This window comes from Mytilus trossulus, chromosome 3 (assembly GCF_036588685.1).
Source record: "Mytilus trossulus isolate FHL-02 chromosome 3, PNRI_Mtr1.1.1.hap1, whole genome shotgun sequence".
In the NCBI taxonomy this organism is placed as follows: domain Eukaryota; kingdom Metazoa; phylum Mollusca; class Bivalvia; order Mytilida; family Mytilidae; genus Mytilus; species Mytilus trossulus.
Window position 1 is genome coordinate 23,266,601 of NC_086375.1, and position 22,999 is coordinate 23,289,599.

The 22,999-nt window shown below is 31.6% G+C and overlaps 3 protein-coding genes across 3 annotated transcripts; 1 reads left to right on the top strand and 2 right to left on the bottom strand.

Moving 5' to 3' along the window:
- Positions 1–683: 683 nt before the first annotated feature.
- On the bottom strand, positions 684–4,834 carry LOC134709295 (uncharacterized). Its single transcript, XM_063569461.1, has 2 exons — positions 4,713–4,834; positions 684–1,643 (listed from the first exon to the last, which is right to left on the bottom strand). The coding sequence occupies exon 2, from the start codon at positions 1,633–1,635 to the stop codon at positions 940–942; it is 696 nt and encodes a 231-aa protein (XP_063425531.1). The 5' UTR covers positions 1,636–1,643; positions 4,713–4,834; the 3' UTR covers positions 684–939.
- Positions 4,835–5,630: 796 nt separating this feature from the next.
- LOC134710647 (uncharacterized) lies at positions 5,631–8,478 on the bottom strand. Its single transcript, XM_063571032.1, has 2 exons — positions 8,360–8,478; positions 5,631–7,159 (listed from the first exon to the last, which is right to left on the bottom strand). Exon 2 carries the CDS (start codon positions 7,143–7,145, stop codon positions 6,039–6,041), a length of 1,107 nt encoding a protein of 368 aa, XP_063427102.1. The 5' UTR covers positions 7,146–7,159; positions 8,360–8,478; the 3' UTR covers positions 5,631–6,038.
- A 1,761-nt stretch (positions 8,479–10,239) lies between these two features.
- LOC134710648 (ras-related protein Rab-10-like) lies at positions 10,240–22,718 on the top strand. Its single transcript, XM_063571033.1, has 7 exons — positions 10,240–10,566; positions 13,187–13,247; positions 13,935–13,995; positions 14,640–14,717; positions 14,976–15,065; positions 15,985–16,050; positions 17,484–22,718. Exons 1-7 carry the CDS (start codon positions 10,443–10,445, stop codon positions 17,640–17,642), a joined length of 639 nt encoding a protein of 212 aa, XP_063427103.1. The 5' UTR covers positions 10,240–10,442; the 3' UTR covers positions 17,643–22,718.
- Positions 22,719–22,999: the final 281 nt, after the last annotated feature.

A 22,999-nucleotide genomic window follows, 5' to 3' on the forward strand; every position in this document is an offset into this window, starting at 1 on the left:
ACCGTGAGACCTTCATCAACGAGCAAAACTCATAACGTCATATTGAAAGATATAAAAGGTCACGACACGACAAAATGGGAAACAAACAAAAAACAAACAAAAAACCACACGACATGAAAAGTTAAAAATGATAAATACGACAGAGCGATCAGCGATAACAACCTACTTACACAGAGGGGCGAACGATATACCAGAGGGACATTCAAACTCATAAATTGAAAATAAACTGACATTGCTATGGCGAAAAAGACAAATAACAGTACACAAGACACAACATAGAAAACTAAAGACTGAACAACACCACAACCCCACAAATACTTGAGAGCTCCAGAAGGCTTAGTAGATCATGTTCCTGCACCCGTCGTGGTAATTGCTCGTGTTATTACAAACCCAGTATATACTCGGTCTAATTCGGTAGGTAAACTTTTAAAAGGATATTTAAACTAAAAAGTCGAAAATAAATCAACAACGCCATGGAAAAATACCCAGACAAACGGTCGTATGCAAAGTTTGTACCCCACCATAAAAAGCGGGGATGCTCTCAGGTGCTCGTAAAAGGTAAGCTGAACCTGCTCCTCATGTGGCACATGCATCGTCAGAATGTAGGTGCACATATGAGTGAAACGATACATTATAACCTGAAAATATATATAATCAGTTTTTATTGTATCTTGAAACTGTTACAACTAGACATCCGGTTCGTAAATCTGCTTTTTAAGTCTAGTTAAAGATTGTACTTCTCGATGAATGGTATTGCTTCGTTGTAAGATCATACTTATTTCTCTTTGACGCTTATGCATGTCATCCTGTATTTCCGCCAGTTCAAAATGTCGTATTGGTACATAATTTAATCTCCTGTCCGATTCTTCGTCTGCCATTGGAGAATCAGTTTTAATGAAAGCCCACTTATATTTTGCTCCATGATTTTTCATGAACTCGTCACATAGTATATCTGTGATGTGCTGGAGAAAAGTTTCTATTTGAACGGTATTCGGGCCTTGGTAAAATATCTCGAAGTCGTTTTTTCAAGGGTCCATCTTTTTCCCACAATTTTGTTAACTCCTTAAACTTTTCGGCCCAGAACTGTGCTTGTTTCAAAGAAAAATCAGGTTGCTTAACGTCTATCTTTTTAGGTTTAATGAATGCATATGGCGGCGATTGATATGTCGGCTGTCGTCTTTGCAATCGACTAGGTCTTGCACCTTCAATCTGTATTCCCCCAGATATACTTTGAACTATTTTTATTTTTTGGAAAGCATTTCCCCATGCAGTTTTTCCTTTTGATGTTTTCGGACGTTTTGAATCGTTTGGATGACGTTCCTCTTGCACAGTTTGTGGTCGAGCAGGCATATTTGGCTTTGGTTGGTTAGATGGAGACACCTTTCCGGGAGCAGTTACGGGTCGGATATCAATTCGCATGGTTGGGAGGCTACCAGCATGTATTATTTTGGTATCACCATCCTCATCACTTTGCGCTATTTTCTTCTCTCGTTCCTTTTCGGCATGTAGCATTGTGTGATGGTTGTACATTGTTTCTCCAGCCTCTTTAGATAAGAGGTTTTGTATTTTTTGCGGACATTCTATCTTTTTAGTCAAATCCTCAATTTGACGTATGGGTTTGATTTTCGTTGTCATAATGGTCCCTAAAATAAAATTAAAAATTAAATAGTATAAGGACTACTTTAAAAATATAGTTAAATCAAAATTACATGTACGAAAGCGAACTCGATATAATGTTGGAAATTGTTGTGTTTATCGTGTTTTAGCGAAATTTAGACATTGTCTTTTGGATCAATTTTTGTGAATGCATTACATTAACGCAATTAACTGCTCTTTAAGCACTCCCATTTTCTCGTTTTTCATACTAAATACTCAGAACAATTTTTAAAAACTCTTCAGATTATATAGACAAATCTGTCAAGAATTGGAGATTGTATGATACCGTCTATATATAAAGTTCTTCGTGTGAGTGTGTCTATTTGATGTATACTCCACTTTCTTGAGGTAGGATTTTGAAAGGGGAGGGGGCAAACTAATCAACACTATAATAGTTGGACATTGATCATGAAAAATCTATGTATTTACCCACATATATTATGGCTCCATTGGGGAAACTGCACCCCTCTGTCAACACCCCGAAATATGCATCTGCACCCCCTATTATTATTTTTTCATTGAGTTTTGATACTTTAGACAATAATACTTTCTGTTTAAAAATGGATTCTGGATAACATGGAGACGTATTACGTCTGTCAACAATCCATAAGCGTAAAAGAGAGTAGAAAGATACCGAAAGAACTTTCAAACTCTCAGTCGAAAACAAATTGACAAAACCATAGCAAATAAATACAAACGAACGAATGACAAACAACAGTAAACCAAACACAACATATCAGGGGAAGGATTGGCGCCTTCAGACTTGTATAATATGACCGCATTATGTAAATGGGTCTCTCTGAAGTTAGGAGCCTGTAAGTGGTTGTCATTTTTTGCTGTATATATTGTTATTTTTGGGTTCTCGGTATGTTAAAACACTACAGTCTCATGCAGACTAGGGTAGGGTTGGCACCATTAAACATGTTCATAAATAAGGCAGTTATTTTTTTTCTTCAATTTAATTGTTTCATATTCTATATGGCTGGGCCTTTTATAGTCGTCTATACGGTATGTGTGTTTATCGTTGTTGAAGACCGTATACAGTTGCATATAAATGCTTACATTCACTTTATTTCATCTTTGGTGGATAAATGTCTCATTGGCAATCATATCATACGCCTTATGTCTTAAGTTAAAACTAGAGACAGAAGGTAATATGTTAAAATCTTGTATGCTTTATATGTGTTGTTGCTCCTGTTGGCAAAGCATATACATATTAAGCTATATTTAATGATTATTTGCGTTTGATTTGTTAACGTAAAGGACAGAATACAGATATAAAGTATCCAAGTATATTTTGCAACTGATATGTTATGTTCAACGACAAAAAAAAATATTCTTCTTTGTCTTTGGTAATGATATAGGAAGATGTGGTATGAGTGCGAATGAGACAACTCTTCATCCAAGTCACAATTTATAAAAGTAAACCATCATAGGTCAAGGTGCGGTCTTCAACACAGAGCCTAGGATTACACCGAAAACAAGCAAGAAAGCAAGAAAAAAGTGCATGACATATAATTTGATAATTTAGTATTAAAAAACTGAGTCATGCATGTAAGTGTTAAATTATTGAATTTGGATTATTGTACTCGTTTACAGTATGTATAAGGAGTTTGTTACACTAACTTTTGTGTCACTCATGTGTGGATTTTTTTAAATACACCTGTCATCCTCGACATGATTATTAATCTGTCAAGTAAAATCGGTTGTCGTCAACTACAATATACCATTTGAATGTTGAAAAAAGAGAAAGTTAAGAGATCTGTGATCCTGAGAACAATTTAAGTTTTGAGCTGTTACTGATTTCAACAAGTAAACATCTTTATTAACAAGAATTTCCTTTTTGTTTTACAATAGTCCTCCGACATCCAGAAAATTCGGTACGACAACAAAAACTAAAACAGAATTTGTAAGAACATAATGACCGATGTCTCCATACATGTAAGTTTTTTGCACAGACCCCTTGATTATAAACCAGGAACTTATTAAAAAAAAGTAGTTCTCAAATATTCAAATATTCACATCCAGGTGTTATATATATATTTTCCTCAAGAGAACCAACTTTTCTGTCTGTTGAGGTGGATGGAAAAATCTTTGTATATTCTGTGTTTTATTTACAACTTTTCTAGAGTTGTGCCAATTAATAACGTTGCATGTTATTTAGATAGTTGTCAAATACTTATTATTTTTTTTTTTTTTTTTTTTTTTATCGAATAGGTTTTCAAATGCTTTGGTTCATATTTATTCTTGGGTAGAGTGTTCCTGATGAAATAAATCCAGACTGAAATCGTTTCGGACTTATCCAATTTATAAATTGATATTTTCGTTTTTTTTATCTGTTTTTGAAGACCATGTGTTGAACCAATTTCTTTGTATATTTTGTGTCGTGTAATAATTAATTTAATGTTTATCACACATCTCCATCGAATCTATAAATATTCAACCCAGTTCAAATACGCCACATAATCACGTGTCTGTCCTAAGTCAGGTACCTCGTCAGGGTTTGTCTTCTGTCATCATTCATTATCCAAGTTGTGGCCATATTGAGCTTTTTAGGGCTTTGAAGTATGAAGTTCATGAACATCCTTAGTGAACAAAAGATTTAGAAAAATTGAGAATCTATAGGTTGAATGATCACTTCTTTTTTTAGCCCCCACCACTGAACCTGCTCAGTAATGTGCGCGCTAAGCCCTTTTAAGTTCACTGAATATGTTTAATACTATAAACAGCTTAATCTTCGAATCATAAAGAAATACACGAGTCTCGTTCTTTTCAAACCATCTTGTTTTGTATCTAACAATCTTTGGGTATTTCTTACTCAGTATTTTTTTAAAAAGTGTCTGATATCAGTACTTAACGCCTATGTTCGTGAAATTTGGGAAAGTATTGTATATAGAAATATCAGTTTCGTAAATATATATTTATGGTGTTGTGGTCAGGGAGTTATCAACAGTGTGAAACAACAAAACATAATAGTCATTTCATCGGGGCCAGTTATAGTGCAACCAGATCTATGACATTGATATAACAACACACATTATTTTTTTAAAACTTACCTCTATTTTCCTCCACAAAACTGATTTTCCTTTCCCGTTATGATCTAGGTAACCATTATAATTTGTTCTTCTAGTTATTAAAATTACGATTTTACGAATCCTGTAACCTTATACCAAAACAATGAATGTTTTCAATTCAGTGAATAATTTAAAACAATGGTATCTAATATATGAAGTGTCACTTTAATTTGCGACCATTTAACCCTATTCAAAGCACAATAATGCACATATATGACCTTAAGCTAACCGAGACATGTGTAAATGCATATAAATTTGCCCATGCATTGGACTGGAGAAAGTAACAAATGTGCAATATCATTAGATATAGGAAGATGTGGTGTGAGTGCCAATGAGACAACTCTCCATCCAAATAACAATTTAAAAATTAAACCATTATAGGTTAAAGTACGGCCTTCAACACATGTAATAGAATTGTTATACTTGGTTACGACAGTTCAACATCGCTCACTTTGCTTGTTTGCTAAAATGTATATAGTAAAAGTAGAATAAGTGTTTCGTTCTATGACTTGGGGTTTGGCGAGTGTGTAATCGCATGTCTCTTTCAGTGGCAACTTCAAAACACATTCTTCTTTTTTTTTTTTTTTAATTCGGAATGAAAATAAGAGAATCGTTGTAACATTTTGCATTTATGTTCATATTCTAGTATAGAACTAATTCATTTAGTGAGCACCGTTTTATTTTCAAAAAAATGACGGATTCGTAAAACATATGGTGTGTCCGATCAGTTTGAATGGGGGGGGGGGGTCTTAAATTAGAGTCAAGAATTGAGTGCAAGGATGGCAGCAAGAAAGAAAAATGAAGAGTAAAAATAAGTGTTATTCTTTATAGTTTTTTTTTTTTTTTTTTTTTTTTTTTTTTCATCTATTCTGTATTTATTTTACAACTTCTTTTCCGAGTCTCTTAGGTGTCTGATGCGAATCAATCATTCTGAAAAAAGGGGGCACAGCACTTAAATTAAAAAAAATCTGGGTCGGTATAGGTAAAAAATCAGGATTTACAATACATGTAGCTCCATAAGAAGGGCATCCTCCCTAAATCCGCATCTAAATGTACATTACTTTAATCACAGCCCGTTATTTTGCTAAATACCAAGACTGAAAAGTTGAAGCTAAACCCATACACACAAATTATTCTTTCATTGTTGCATAATTCTCTCTAATAAAAAAAACATATCTGTTCAAATGGTCCGAGTGTCAACGCGAGTCCTTCTGCATCTGATACAAAGTTTTTCGATATATCTCTTTGATAGACTTCTATCATTGAACTCTATGCTCAATTATATGATTGGAAGTTGTATTTGATATTTCAAATTTTGTCTTCAAATATAGATTTTTTTCTGGAAATTTTTGATAAATTCATTACCGAACTCCTACCCTCCGAAGATAAGTCTTTTGCATAATCGGCATACTTCTCGACTGAACGCTGTATTGATCCGCTTTTCTTAACTATCATTTTTGTGTTTTTTAATCTTCGTGATACATCTCCGTGAATGCTTGCAAGTTCCTGTCTAGAAATGGAAAAGTTTTTACGACCACCCGTAGTTACAGCGCTATGATTGGACGTCGCAGACGATAGGTTCATCTGTGTCCTATATTTGGAGCCAAATCTCCGAACAAATGCTTTCAGTCTTTTCTCTGTTTCGGTCATTTCCGTTTTATGCACAGGTGGTGTAATTGGGCGTTTTGCACGCGAAGCACGAGAAGCAACGCTAAATATATCGTTATCGATGAAATCATCTTCGTTATCCTCTAAATCCCATTTATCAATGGCGTATCGAACTTTTCTGGACCAAAATATAGCCAATTCACTTTCAGGTTGCTTCTTTCGATAAAAATCGGCAGTTTTTGGTCGGCGACGGTTATGCTGTAAATAGTCGCATGTAACCGGAATGTTTTCGATAGATATTTGTTCATCTTGAGAATTCCTCTTTTCGTTGAGTTCATTTGAATTCACAGATTTTGTTTTTTGTACAATTTCTTTGACCTTTATCCAAGCATTCTTTGGTTTTTGACCAGTATCTTTACGCTCAACATCGCATTGTTCTTCATCACCTTTGTTTTCATTCTGCGGTATTAATGGATGAGCTGAAGATGGTCGCTTTTGTTTACTATCAGTTTTATCATGTTGACCATGAGCTGTTTGTGGGCGAAGTCGTGTATTGTTAACATCAGCGTCTACAATAGTTCTTTCGTGTGTATTGGAATAACTCGGCTTTGCTGTTTTTGGTCTTTTCTTAAAATTTTCTTTTTCTTTTAATGTTGCTTCATGCAACAATTGGTACGTAAATGAAACACATGATTCTGCTATGCATTGATTCCTCCTCTGGGAAGTTTTGTATTCTTTTTCTAGACCTTTAAATGACCGCTCCAACTGCTTTTGCAAAACAAAATTTCTGTCTAATGTCCGATTCATTGAGCTTAAGTAACCTGGAATGAAGATGATATTGAATATTTATACGTGACCAGTAGGCAGAAAATTTCAACTTATATAATGTAGTTGATTCGAAACAAATACTCTATCATACCAATCACATGACCATAAAGGAAATGGTATATGGTGTCTCAAAGTTCGCAATGTTAACAAAAAATTGAAATATATGTTTATGCAGTTAATGATAAATGTTTCATAAAAAAACAATACATATTCAAGAACTCAAAATACAGTTCATAAAAAAGGAAGTATGTATGCATAAAATGTAAATAATTGTTCATAAGCATTTTTTTACATTTATATAAGTTCATAAAACCAAACGATTGATCATAAAAAAAAAAGAAATGTGTTCATAAAATAGAAATATTTGTTCATAGCATTTAATAATTTAGAAACAAATTTAGGAACTGCACTTCGTAATAAAAGAAAGAAAATACAACTACAAATTTATCTGACGTCTGGCAGTCTCTTTTAGAGATGGCGTGTCTCACGACCAAAGTAAGACATATAAACAGGTTCGGTCAAATCTCAAAGCAACCTTGGGCTACCATGAAAGCAGTCAGTTAAATCGCTTTGATTCAAGTTATATTAATATGACATGCAGACTTTGTTTTGAGAATTGCATTGAATGTTTATTTTTTCTTTTGTAGATTAGTAAAAATCACTTTATCCCTACTTTCTTTCCGATAAATTAAAGAGTTTATCTTAATTGTCCGAATTTTTAGACAGAAGTTTTACTGTGACTACCAACTCGAAAGAACACGCGTCAATGAATTATACGGACAGAAACACTAATCATGCTTACTATGAAAGGGAAAATGAGTCGGTGAATCCTCGACACCCCTCCACAAAAAACAAATAAAAAACAAACGTTTCCTATGAATGTAAATTTTGGCCAATTCGCTTATTAAAAGTAATTAGCTCTCCCAGTTTTCATTTCATCTACAACGGTGCTGATTTGTTTTCAAATGACTCTATAAACTTCATTTTAATGCTTACAATGTGGAAGACCATTGGCCAAATGTTAAGAAGTTATAAACAAATTTTGTTCTAAAACTGTGCTGTACAAAACCTTTTTCTCTAAATGAATAAAAATATGAACTTACCATTTACCGGTACATATATCAGTTTTTTGTTTCATTCATAGAAAATATTTTCTTAAATTTGTAAAAAGGTGTATATAAATCTGCACTTACCTTTGTTAAGTTCTAACCAGGTTGTTTTAAATATTTGAAGTAAGAAAAAAGGATTTTATTTTATTTTAGAGACTTCTAATGTTCGAACGAGTTAAGTTAGTAGCAATTAATCGACAAACTATGTGTATTACAAATAGCTTTAATCGGATTTAGTTGTATTTTTAATCGCCATATTGGTACTTTGTTCAAGTGTTTAAATACAATGTTATGAGTATACTAAATCTCTTGTTTGTAGTTTTATACCCTGTTATATAATCAAAGTAAAAAAATCTGTAGAAACGTCACAAACAAACGAGAATCAAACAACTCTTCTTTGAACTTTAACACGAATAGCTTTATACATAGCACTTGAAATATGATTTTAAAAACACCTTTTTATCAGAAAATATGTACTTTAATCAGAGAGGAAAAAACGACGAAAGATTAACGAAATGAGAAAAAGAGCGAGCACGTACAATGAGGACAGTATGTGTTTTATATCAATACCACCCAAAAATGTCGCAATTTTTTTTTTAAATCTTATAATATGTTATACCTTAAATAGATTAAGTGAATCATTCGTTATATCATAGTGATTATTCGATTATTCACAGGCAGATCTATTTCGGACTGGAGAACATGATAAGGTCATCTGATCCATACGACAAGACTGAGCTATTGCAATCAACTTGTGTCCTAAGTTATAGTTGACATTGTTTAAGATTTTGATACTTTGATTAATATTTCATTTTGATCGAGTTAATCCATCTCAACTGATATTTTCTAGAGTGTCCTTCTATATGTTGTTATGTTTGATACATGTACTACTGTTGTATGTTATGTTTTATACATGTACTACTGTTGTATGTTATGTTTTATACATGTACTACTGTTGTATGTTATGTTTTATACATGTACTACTGTTGTATGTTATGTTTTATACATGTACTACTGTTGTATGTTATGTTTTATACATGTACTACTGTTGTATGTTATGATGAAGGTTGGCGCCTGTGTCACCACTGCATTTGTTAGCGCCTGTCTTAATCTGTTTGTTAGTGTTTGTCTATTTTTTTTTTTGGTTCATAATTGTTTCTCATTTCTCGTTTTTTTTTAATACAACCTAGACCGTTTATTTTTTAGGTTGTCTGAATTGTTTTACACTGACTGGTCATCTGGGGGTCCTTTAATTATCAATAGCTTAATTGCTGTTCGGTGTGAGCAAGGACTTGTATAGCGAGTGTCTCACTTTACAAATACTTGGTGTGAGCCAAGGATCCGTATTGAAGGCTGTATCTTGACCTGTAATTGTTATTTTTTATATATATATATATACCTCAGGCTTTCACTGTTTCATGATGTTTACATTAGGACAATCCCCCTCCCCCCAAAAAAAACAAGGGCAAAACCAAAACATTTGCCAGAAGGGATATCATTTTGTTTTATTTATTTCGTGAAACTGTGACTTGGGACTACTAGTATCACATGATAGGCTTTGCCGGCTAGTATAATAGTTTCCAGTACTGAGCGGATCCAGAAATTGTCATAAGTGGGGACCCACTGACTGCCTAAGAGGGGACCCGCTCCAGTCACGATTCAGTGATTCCCTATATAAGCAACCAAATTTTTTTCCCAAAAGTGGGGCCTAGGCCCCCTGCCCATAAATGCGCCTCTGGTTTCAATAGTCCCAGATAAAACTGTTGAAAAAAGGAACAATTAACATAATGGGCAGGAAGGATATCAATATTAATCTTCTTGTTATTATTTCATCTGCAAGAAATTACTTCAAATAAAATTTTGAAAAAAAAAGTTAAAATAATAACACAGAAGTAGTATCATTGCTACAACGGGCCCCTTGTTTTAAAACCGAGTTATCTTTTCTTTGTTTACTTCCTGTCAAAGTGAAAGTGACATCAGCACGTTGATATGTCAATGCATCAGTGATTCAGTATCGTATCTTTTAATCATTAAGGCCAACCCAAGTCAAAAGTACCTATCAGCAGTTTTATGGACAAAGGCTACTAGAGTTCGAAAATTGCATACATGTTTAATACGGAAACAAGAGGTCAAAGTTGGTAGACAATCAACACCGGCAAGCAAAACTATGTCAAAAAGATATGACTTGTTATTGAGATTATTGCTTGTTGGGGAAACTGGGGTTGGAAAAACTTGTCTACTATGTAAATACATAAACCAAGATTTCATCAGTGCTCATATATCTACAATTGGTAAGTTTTACACAATGCATTTTGCAGTACATGTTTATTTCATAATTAATGTATCCTTTCAATCATCAGGTTTGGACTACTGGCATGACTGCAATTAGTCTTGGTCCAAAGGCAAATGTGTAATTATTAAATAATAACAAGTTTGGGACATAATATTCCAAAATGGAATATAGATTAACAGTGGGATTTTATCAAAATTATTTAAAAGTGTATTTGTATTCAGATTAACTTTTACTTTTTGTTAATGACTTTTCCAGAAGATGAATTATTTTTCTGAAATCCTTAGTTTAAAAAGAAAAATCATCTGTTACTTAGAAACTATATATGTAACACAGAATTATTGCACTTTGGGAATATTGCATTGGCGGATCCAGGAGGGTTCAGGGGGTTAGAACGATCAATGCATTTGAATGGGGACTTACATGTATAGTGGACCCCCCCCCCCCCCCTTTATCTAGGGTTGGGACCCCCCTTTTTTAAATGGCTGGGTCCGCCCCTGTAATTTCTTCAATTATCAAGTGGTGATGGAAGTCACATGTCAGAATCAACTAACTTATTGTACCCTGGAAATGCTGTATGTTGTACATGCTGCATGTAATTGCCACCTAAACTTTTTAATTGCTTGATTCATTTATATTCGTTGGTACCAATTTTCATGATTTGACAAAAACTTGCATTTTTGTGGATATTTAAATTCATAGATTAAGCAAAGACTGCATGCATTCCTTTCAAAAATTTGACTTTTGTTGAATATTTACTTAGTTACATAATGTTTGAATTCGTGGTTTGTCATTACCCACGAAATCCACAAAAATTAATATCTAACGAATAAGTATAATAAATCTACAGTATAAGCAGAAAGAAATAATACAATGTAGATTATGACCTTTTTAATCAAGCTTCTTATGCCCCTTTCTTGGCTACAGCCATGACACAGACAGTTGGCATCATACATGTATATGAGGGAGGGTAGGAGAGGTCCTGATCCCGAATTCCCGGCTTAAAAACACGAAATCCTGAAATCCTGGACTTAAAAACACGAAACCCCTTGGTCCCGAATTTCGAAAAAAAAAATTCCCTGATCCCGAAAGGGTCAATCCGGAAATCCCGAGCTTAAAACACCCAAATCGTGGAGTCCAGATAAAGGTCCTATCCCCCCTCATATATACCTAAAACATATACAGGACATGTACTATATCTTTCTTTAGAATGAAAAAATATAACATGTTTTCAATGTTTGTAATACGATGATCATGCAATAACATGGATAAAGTTCAATGAGATCAAGTTCAATACAGCTTACATTTTCCAAACTTTTAATTGTCTTTTATAAATCAAAAAAAATTGTACAAATTTACAGGATCTTATCCAATCCATATAAGTGTCGTCTCCTTTGTAATACAATTTCATTGCCAATTCATGTAAAGAAATGTGTTAGATCATGATTAGAATACATGTATTTTAGACACTATCTTGTATCTGGTCAGTTGTCATAGAACATTTGATATTTACCCTGAGGAAATATAGATACCAATAATGACCAGAATGAGATAATGTTGTTATAATGTATTGGCAATACATATTTATTTCTTGTCTGGTTCAATTTTTGATGTAAATTTGCATGATTTATTAATTTTGGGGGTAAATTAGGGTTCTATTTTATTTTTTTCTAATTGTAAAACATGTGAAGTTTTTCTGCTAGTTTCTGTGTATTTGAATACGTAGTTAAGGATATTTAAGAGATTAATTCATTGAACATATTAAACATTGACCTTCAAATTTAATATTGCACCTTTCTCACAGTCAGATTTCAAGTAGACCAGTGAGACAGAGTAAAGCCTAAAAGGCCTACAATATAAATTATAGAAGATTTGGGGTTTGTGTATCGATGTGATAGTAACAGAGGTGCACATTGAGAGGTTTCAAATCCCTAAACATTACAAAATATAGAAACATACATGTACACCGCAAGCATGGGGACATTATTTACACACAGCACTAGAGACAAACTAAACATGTAATGTATATTAGTAAAAGGGTATACTTTAATGAAACAGAAATATTTAAGCTACCAACATAAAGATAAATTGATGGCAGTCAGATTCATTTGTGAAGAAAACTTGTTACAAGATGTTAAACTAATTGTTCCTCAGTGAGAAACTGACAAACTAATGTAAAGTGTACTTTGCTATTTTTTTGAAATGAACAGTGATAATCAAACTCTACATGTATGTAGATAGTGTTTGGCTGAAGTTTTCTGCTAAATGTTGATCAACTGCTAACACTGTACCAAGATTATACCATATGATTATACCTATAAAAAATATGAAAATATGGTATGATTGTCTATGAACCAACTCTAAACCAGTGACCAAATGACAGTTTCTGAAAATTGTTTCCATAAGCAATGAAAATTTATGCAAGTTAATACATGTAAGCAAATTTTGATGGGATGTACTTGTAACCTTGAGTGACTTTTAGTACAATGAGTTTATTTATCTTAAATATACATGTACACATTTATAGTAAGGAAATTGGAAGACACCTATTTTTATGTGATATAAAAATATATTTCAAAGAACTCCTTTAATCTGTGTGATTCCTTATTTTTTACTTGAAGGTATTGACTTCAAGATGAAAACATTACAGATTAATGATAGAGTAGTTAAAGTTCAAATCTGGTAAGTACACTAGTACTTATACTTTAAACTGAAAAAGAGGCAATCTGAGATTGATGTAAAGGAGACAAAATTCTATTTCAATAGTAATGAAAACACATGATCCACATTACAATGTACACTTTTTACTTTTAAACCGAATATATAACTTATACCATTAGCAAAATAGGAGTTGTCTTTCTTCTTTCATCAAATAAGTCATGCCATTTTAAACCTCAATTCATATAACAAAATACTACATATAAAAAATAATCAGCTCTGTATAAAAAGTAACCAGTACATATTGACAAAGCAAGACTTTTACTGCTTTTCATTTTGGCAGTTGCTTCTTCAATTATAAACTAAGAATTTCCGAATTTACTTCAAATCAAAGACAATTGGAGCAGTTGCACTCAACTCCTATCCTAATTGACTAGGATTGAGAGTTTTCCTACCCAAGGTTGATGGTTTCCTCCAAGCACTCAGGCTTTCTCAACCAATAAAAACTGACCACAGCAAAATAACATAATGGTGTTGAAAGTAACATTAAACACCAATCAATCAAAATAAAGACAACTGAATATTTGCTTTGATATTAAGAAACCTGTCCTTCTAAAAAATTTCCGAGACAAAAAAGGGTAAAACCTACAAATCTAACTTCAGTTTATCACAATGACATGCATTGAGCCATTGACCTATGTTTTGTTACAGGGATACTGCTGGTCAGGAAAGATTTGAATCCATTACAAAACAGTTCTACAGACGTGCACAGGTAATTCTTACATAGAAAACTTGATTAAAGATGAGTTAAAAAAAACATATGTACATGTACATGTCATGCAGGACACAGATTTCTCAATTTCTATTAATTTTTAAAATGTATATTTCCTTTTTGGTAATATTTTTAATAATATGTCATTCTTCACTGTCTATACATTTGTATTTTGTAATCATGCACATGCGCAACAATTTTTAGATTCATATCATTTTCATTACAGAAAAAACTATTGCTTAGCCAGTACATTGACTTTTTGACCTCATCTACAGTTTCATTTGAACTGATCTTGTATCTTTGTTTTTCTATGTACATTGTTAAATTCTTTCTACAAAGAAAGCGTTTGTAAGTGATCACACTTATCTCGGCTGCAATATAGAAATCATCTCAATTAAGATACTTGTGGCTCTCTGTAATGACATAATTTATGCACAAAGAACACACAAATGATGATCAAGAATGTCCTCTCAAGCTTTTTACTTTGTAGGAGTTTTGACTATTGGAACCATTGCCTTAACTCTTGTGACTTAATATAGATATGTGTATTGGAAACAAGATATTAGGAATTGACCACTTTTTACATGTATGAAAAATAAAGTGAGTTGATCAGATGTTTCATTGGATATTTTCATTGATTTTAGGGTGTTTTACTTGTGTACGACATGTCTAGTAGATCTTCATTTGAAGCTATACCAAAGTGGCTAGCCCATGTAGAACAGGTATTTGTACATAAGATAAATGCATGTTTCTTGTTGCTCACTTTTTTTTATGGATCAAAAATGAAATACAGTAAAGAAAGCAGTAAAAATAGCCAAGTACAAAGGTTTTTTTCTTCTTCAGATTTTGCATTAAAATTTTTTATCACATTTACATTATATGAATGTATAAAGTTTAGGTTTTTCATAAATTATGAATCTTTCAAAAGGTTTTATTCTTAATATCATTTACTTTTTGTCAAAGTAAGCTTTTTTCCACAGTTTTGTAAAGAAGATGTTAGTGTGATGTTACTAGGAAATAAATGTGATAGAGAGGACAGGAGACAAGTCACAACCAAAGAAGCTAGTCAGGTAATTATAAAAAAGAATGAAGGGGTATGATTGCCAATGAGACAACTCTCCACAAGGGACCAAATGACATAGAAATTTAAAACAACTATTGGTCACTGTATGGCTTTCAAAAATGAGCAAGGCCCATACCACTTAGTGAGCTATAAAAGGTCCAGAAATAACAATGAAAAACAATTCAAACGAAAAAACTAATAACCTAATTTATGTACAAAAAATGAACAAACAACAAATATGTAACACGTCAACAAACAACAACTACTGTATTACAGTCTCCTGACTTAGAAAAATTGGCAGGGTTACACATGTTAGCGAGATCCCAACTTCCCCCTAACCTGGGACAGTGGTGTAACAGTACAACATCAGAACAAATTAAAAAAATTAGTTGAAAAAGGCGTAACTCATCAGATGGAGACAAATAGAAATACATGTAACAAAAACATAGAGTTCATCTCTACAAAAATATGTCTTTTGATATTCCTGCCACACATTCTTCTGACACTACCAAGCACTAAGCATTTTTTTCATATTTTACCACAAGGTCATTAACAAGACCAGGGTGTAAGGGGAAAATGTATATCAAATATGTATTGCAAACTTTTTAAAAGTTCAAATTGATTTACCGGTAGTTTTTTAAAAAAAATCTAGAAATTCTTATTTATAGGTAAATATTATCAGCTTTTCTGCCCTTTAGATTGTTCAATATCAGCCACAAGTAAATCTTGGTATTGAGAAGTGCAACAAATTAGATGAAAATCTTCACATTGTGTCAAGATGCTAATAGTTTACAATATCTATACTAAGAAAACCCAATAATCAGTTTATAGTTTTGATATTTTTTGTCTCCCTTTGATATGTTTTAATGTGAAATGAGCTACATGTATAATTACAGAAAATATAGCTTTTATTCTTTTCTTTTTAGTTTGCCAAAGAGCATGGAATAATGTTTAGTGAAACAAGTGCTAAAAGTAGTAGCAATCTAGAGAAGGTAAGAAAGTAATACAGATAATACAAAAACAAGAAGATGTGGTATGATTGCCAATGTGACATCTCTCCACAAGAGACCAAATGGCACAGAAACTAACAGCTATACAGTGTAGGTTACCGACAGCCTTTAACAGTAAGCAAAACCAATTTACTTACTCAGTCCAATTAAAAAAAAACCAACAATATTTGTCTGTCAAATGCAATACATTTGAATAAGAATAAAAGAGAAAATATTACCACAAGCCAAACCCTTTCAACACTAAGACCTTACCAAATTATGTGTCATTTAAAATAGCTTACTTTCCATAGATGTTCAAGTTATGTAAATGAATTGATTATTGTTCAGGTCAATTGGAATTGCAACATAAAGTAAAATATGCAATGTCTGGGTTCTACATACTTTGAAAACTGGTTTACAAACTTTAGTTTTCAGAATAAGATAAGAGATTAAATTTTATAGAACTGAAAAAAGTTAATTTTATTTCCAAGTAGCCAGTAAAATACAAATTTGCGGTCAATTGAGATTCCATCAATTATAATTACACATTTCAAATATGTGTGTCCAAAGTCAGGAACCGCGTAAGTGGTTACCTATGGTCAAATCTTTATGGTTGTCTTTTTGTAGTTTTTGGTGTTTATGACAATCTTTAGAAGTTCATTCTTCCCAACTGCTGTATCACCCTTAGAGATAAGCATATTAAAGATGGACATGTATTTTTATACGACTGCAAAAACATTTTTTTGTGTCATATAATCATGATAATGGTATCATGTCTTCGTCTGAGTCATCATCATCTGAAGACACATTTAGTTTCCGGACAATTACTTAAGATATAGTGAATGGATCTCTATAAATTTTTACCAGAAGGTTAAATACCACCAAAGGAAGGTTGTGATTGATTTTCAGGTTTATGGTCCCAATAGTTTAAGAATTAGGGGCAAAAAAGGGGGCCCAAAATAAGCATTTTTGTAGTTTTCAAAAAATAACTTGTGTTTTAGCGGATGAATCTCTATGAAATTATACCACAAGTTTCCAAACCATGAAGGGATAGTTGGTTATGACTTGGGGGGAGGGGGTAGTAGTTTTCATTTTTTTTCCCAAATTTTTTAAAAAGTTTGAAGAAGAAATCTTTAATTGGACAATATTGCAGAATAGATTGTAAGATCTTGACATTTGATTTGTGTCAGAAACTCATATTATGTCAAGAATTTGATTACAATCCAAATTCAGAGCTGTTTCAAAATCTTGTGTCCATACTTGGCCCAACTGTTCAGGGTTCAACCTCTGTGCTCGTATTAAGCTTCACCAGCGGAGCACTGGTTCTATTATGCATGACTGCATGATGACCTGTAAATTGTATTTGTGAGTCTGCTGTGTTGTTAGGTTGCATAATATTGATGAATATTATAAAAAAAAGATATATTGTTTAACAGGCATTTCTAGATATGTGTACAGACATCATAGAATCACAAGAACAGCAGGCAGCTGAGTCAAGATCCAGTATAAGTTTGGATGAAGATTCTTCTCACTTTGATAGTCATTCTGATTCATCACAGCTCCTATCTGATGGTGGACGTAAGAGGTGCTGCTGAAACATACTGTTGGTTCAATGCAGAATGTGTCTGACAGAAGATATTGATGTAACACTGCTTACTTAAAGTCTGTTTGAAGCAAAATCATAACAAAAAAGGTTTCTTAGTCATTTCATTCACATTTTTGTTAATGGAGCTGTTTTTTGTTTTGTTTTTATACTGTTAAGTTTTTTGAATGAATTTATAATCAGACTTAAAAAGTCATAGATAAAATAAATTCATTGAAATCCATTTTTTGATGCTGCTACTAACAACCAATCTCTTAATGTGTGTTACTTCAGGTTAATGTGACTTTCATGTGCATCTTTTATTGATTCTTTTTGTCAATCAAGCACTGATCCATGCAGAACAAAGAAGCTAGTATTCAGAATGCTGTGTTTATGCTACTTTTTTTAAACACCTTCTTTTTAAAAGATTTTTATAAAATACTCAAGTGAAAAAAACTCCAAAAAAAAGACAAACAAAGTTTGGTAAGGGAATAGCGTTTTTCACTGTTTCAGTTGGGTATACAAGAAGTTTAAGTTTAATTCATTTGAATTATGGTAAAAATGCTCAAAAACTTTTATGGTTAAGTTGAAAGTTAGAACTACATTATTTTATGTCGGAATTACAAATATGAAAATAATTCTCCCAATTTCTTTTCTTTTCTTAGTATTGAATTAAAAGAATAAGTAAATTATAGTCAAGTACAAATAAATAGTTTGTGTGGCTATAGAGAAAACTAGATATTCATTAACATATATGTATAAAATACTTCTATAAAATGAGGAAAATAAATTTACTGTATAGATCTCCATTCAAATCAAAATCATATGGTAATGAATTGACTACAATAATGTACATAACAGTTTTAGCAGACCTTCTCTTTAATATTTATGGAGTTTAAAAAGGTCCAACTTCTGAGACTTTTTTTCATTTGTTTGTAAATGTCAATTACCATGATATGGCCAGTGTTATAAGGGTGCAGGGACTAGAAAATTGTGTTAAAAAATGTAGTTGATTGTTTTATTTTATGCTTTTCATTGCACAATAAATTAAATTCAAAGCTTTTTAGATAATTTCTATTATGGTAATAACAACAAACTTACGGATGTACTTAGGTGAATTTAAGTGAAAATTAGGAAATTAAGAAAATAAAATTGATACTATAAGCTGGTAGAGCATCAATTAAGGATATAGATAAGCTAAAAATATTGATAGGTCATGGACCTCTTTTTTGAGATATTTGAGATTTAGAATATGGCGGGAAAAGGCTGACTCAGACTTTTACCTTATATTTACATTGGTATTATTTGGGTCTCAAAACGAAAGAAAGAAAATCCAGAATCTTCTAAAAAAATTTCATGAGCTATTAAGTCTTATATGAAAATATAAATGGGTGTTATGGGGCAAAATATTTTACATTGTATTTTATGGAAAAACACCAAGGAGGTGGAACATTTGACACAAATTCCAAGACCTCACCTAAGTTCATCCTTAAGTCATCAGCTAGTTTTTATTTTGTTAACTGATTGTTTGATCAAAATAAAAGTACAGGTTATTATTGTATTTTGTGTACTATACTTTGCTCTTTTGGCTGCTTTAGCAGTTTAGATAATGTGCCGTTAACAGCATTTCATTTTTGATAAACTTCATTTTTTTTTATGTCAAAATGAATTGGATGCATATTATATGATAATTTTTCTTTTAAAAAAAAGTCTTTTATCTTGATAATAATTAATGCTTGAATGCTATTATTCTTACCCACATGACATTGTATCTATAATCCATAATTTCAGTATTAGAAACATCCATGACTGTTTAAGCTGTATTGGTTTTTTCTTTTTTGGGGTATTTTGTGTCTTTGTTGGTTTTTTTCTAACAAACAGACTTGGTATTTTTTCACATTGACTCATTTTCACATATTTCGTAAATTTTTGTTTTGTGAGCTAATGAAAGATTTATCTCTTTATATTAATTTTATGTACAACTAGTTACAATTTAATGTCAACCTTATATAATATTCAGATAAATATCATAAAAGTTAAAATCTATCCATACAGAATTAAGGCTTATATAGGGTATATGAGAGTTAGTTATCCAATTGAATAATTGGTATTGTATCTGAAATAAGTATTCTTTTGTGCATCTGCACAAACCGAAATATTCCAAGGTTTCAGATAATTGGATTTTGATTTTTTGAAAATCTTTGTTTCTCCATTATTTTGAGAAGTTTTCCTATTTTATGCTCTGTTCCAATAATGTAGTAAAAACATGTTATAAGTAGTTATTACAGATGTTTTCTATTTGTTTTCCTTGCACAAAGAAGATGTGAAGAGACAGTTTGTGTTTCCAAAATGCTGAAAATTAAACATTAAGATTTGTTTTCCTTTTGACTTTATGAGAACAGCAATATCAGATTTTTTTAATTTTTAAAGAAAAAACCAAGTTTTAGCAATTGTGTAATATTTACATCCTAAAAATAAAACCTACAGGGACTTGGGATATGCACTTGAAATCTTTACTTAGGAAAGGTGTCAAAATATTAATTTTTACATTTAAATTGCAGTAAAATTCTTAAATTGCCTTTACAGGTAGACTGCGTTCACAGGGTATACTCTATGTTTTTATGGATCCATATAAATTGCATATTTAAATTTTTTGTTTTAAATGATTGATTTTAAAATGGAAATCCTGTCAATACTTACCACCTTTAGTATATATAAAATATCCTAGAAAAAAACATGAACACATAGTTAACAACACAAGGTTTTTGTTTCAACCACATTCAAATGTGATGAAATTTGAGAAATGATATGGTAATCTTTGAGGTTTATTTTTCATTCACTTTAGAAAATAATATATTGGAATGAAGAATTTAAGATTTAAAGAAGAGTATTACTATAAAACACAATATTTGGTTATTGTCACTTGGGTAAGTTTTTAGCAAATGGAAACCAATAGAAGTATGAAGATTTACATTAAATGGAGTAAAAGAAATATTCCAAGAAAGATGATGAGTAATTTATAGTGGAATTTACTTTCCAAAAAAATATTTGAAGCTATAAACATTCATGCATATGTGTTATGGAAAATGTTCTTACTTACTTTAAGTATTCATGAAAATATCTTTAGAGAACTCTCCTGACACATGTACATGAAACCTGTTTGATGTTGCCCATTATTTGATGATGAGTGATATTGTTGATATGCCTTATATATTATACATATGCTAGTTAAATGTAAACACCATTGCGCACAATTGTGATATATATATTTGCAAATATTTTTCTTGTTTATATTTTATATTATATTTATTAGTTATTCATATAATCATATTGTTAAATATACATTCATATTGTAAAATATACATACATATTTATTTTATACATTCTTAAGTGCCTATTACATGTATACATGATTACTGCAGAACCATGAAACTCATGGATACAACTAGACTTAAAGGCAACAGTAGTATACTGCTGTTCTATAGTCATTAATCGAAAGCAAAAACAAATCTAGGTCACAAACCAAAACTGAGGGAAACACAGCATATATAAGAACAACAGAAACACTGAACTGCAACACAAACAAATGCCAACATACTTAGAAAGGACTATTTGATAACGACAACCATATTTCTGAAGGGGTACAGGCAATTTTAAAAAGAATGGTGGATTGAACCAGGTTTTATGGCTAACTAAACTTCCCATTTACATGGCAAGTAACCAGATCTTAATTTTCCACAAGTTTATTAAGTCCTAAAAGTTCTGCTCAAAGTAAACATCATGTAACATGAATCTCAGTGATTTGTATTTCATGTGAATATCAGAACCAGTTTAAAATGGACATATTTTTATGTACCATATAATTAATTTTGTACAACCATACACACAGTTACAGAAACCAAAACAAATGAGATAAGAATACCCTCTGTTATGTGACCTTATGTCACACAAGGTATAAAGAGTAATAAAGAGAGTTAGTTTATGGTTCTGCAGTTGTCGCTCGTTGCTTGCCTTGTGTATTTGCAATTTATGTTTTATTTGTTATATTTAACTTTACGCAAGTTTTCAATTTAGAGATATTAATTGTCTTTGTATTGTTAAGTTTTTATTGAAATATTCCAAGAATATGTCTTATTTGCCTTTTTACAGTTATCATTTGTTTTATAATTAATTTAAGTCAAAGACTTGCATTTTTAAAATCAAATTTATAGAGAATCAGCATTTTCTCTGGTTATCTAGTCAGCGGGACCAATATGATATATTTTATAAGAACACAATGACTGCCTTTTAATATTTTAATATTTTGTTGTTTTATTATAACCAATTTATAGAAAAATCAGTTTCATATTTATTTCTTACAACTACAAAAATCATCTTATATAACATCATCTCTTGGTATCTATGATGAGTTTATTCATTTGTATCAGAAATATTTTATTTACTGGCAGTGTCAATTTTTTTTTAGTAAATCAAGTACTGCATTTAGAAAGTAAGTTTTATTATCAATAATCTGTTTATTTAAAGTATTTGTATTTTAATTTTTAGGGGAAAACTGCTAATTTGCTTTGAAAGACAGTGGACATTTTTCATTAATTGCAAAATTTTGTGTTGTAAAAGAATTTCCATTTTGAAATTTGATGACTCCAATGCAAAAGTATGTTGCGTTTGAGACCAATTGGTGGCTTTTGGCTGGTTCTAATCTTTGACTCATTCCTGGTTTCCATTCTATTTCATATATCATCAAAACATTTAGTAAAATTTATAGAAAAAAACAAAACACCAGATTGTTGAAAATTTGCTTTGATTGTTTTAATCTTTCAGACTTTATTAAAATCTAACTCTTTTTTCATGGTACTAATGTTTATATTCCTATTGCATTTAATGGTGGAAGGGAGTTTAATTTATTTAACAGGGTGATATAGCATTTATTTCAAAATCAGTCAATTGTGAATCATGATGTTTTTAATGATTTCATTAATTCTGAAATGAAGTTGATATGAATTTGTTTTTAGTCACTTTGTATTTTTTACATTTTTTCAATATTTATTATCATTTTTTCTGTGTGTTTTGAACAGAATAGCTTTTGTTTGCTACATGAGTATCATTTGATAAATAAAAACTTATAAATGATATCTGCTTGTTTTAATAATTTGGAAATTTTGAACATTTAAAGATCAAGAAATGTATAGGTTGTAAATGACTGATACAGTAAAACCTATGCTAACATTTATCAAGTCCCACTAAAAAATATGTCACAGCAATACAGGATTCACAATCTTTTCTATTTCTACCTTTTTAGCTCACCTGGCCCGAAGGTCCAAGTGAGCTTTTCTCATCACTTGACGTCCGTCGTACGTCATCGCCAAATGG

Coding starts and splice junctions, on each gene's coding strand:
- LOC134709295 (XM_063569461.1), bottom strand. CDS start 1,635: ATGACAACGAAAATCAAACCCATACGTCAAATTGAGGATTTGACTAAA.
- LOC134710647 (XM_063571032.1), bottom strand. CDS start 7,145: ATGAATCGGACATTAGACAGAAATTTTGTTTTGCAAAAGCAGTTGGAG.
- LOC134710648 (XM_063571033.1), top strand. CDS start 10,443: ATGTCAAAAAGATATGACTTGTTATTGAGATTATTGCTTGTTGGGGAA. Junction 10,567..13,186: donor TGCTCATATATCTACAATTG/GTAAGTTTTACA, acceptor TTTTACTTGAAG/GTATTGACTTCAAGATGAAA. Junction 16,051..17,483: donor GTAGTAGCAATCTAGAGAAG/GTAAGAAAGTAA, acceptor ATTGTTTAACAG/GCATTTCTAGATATGTGTAC.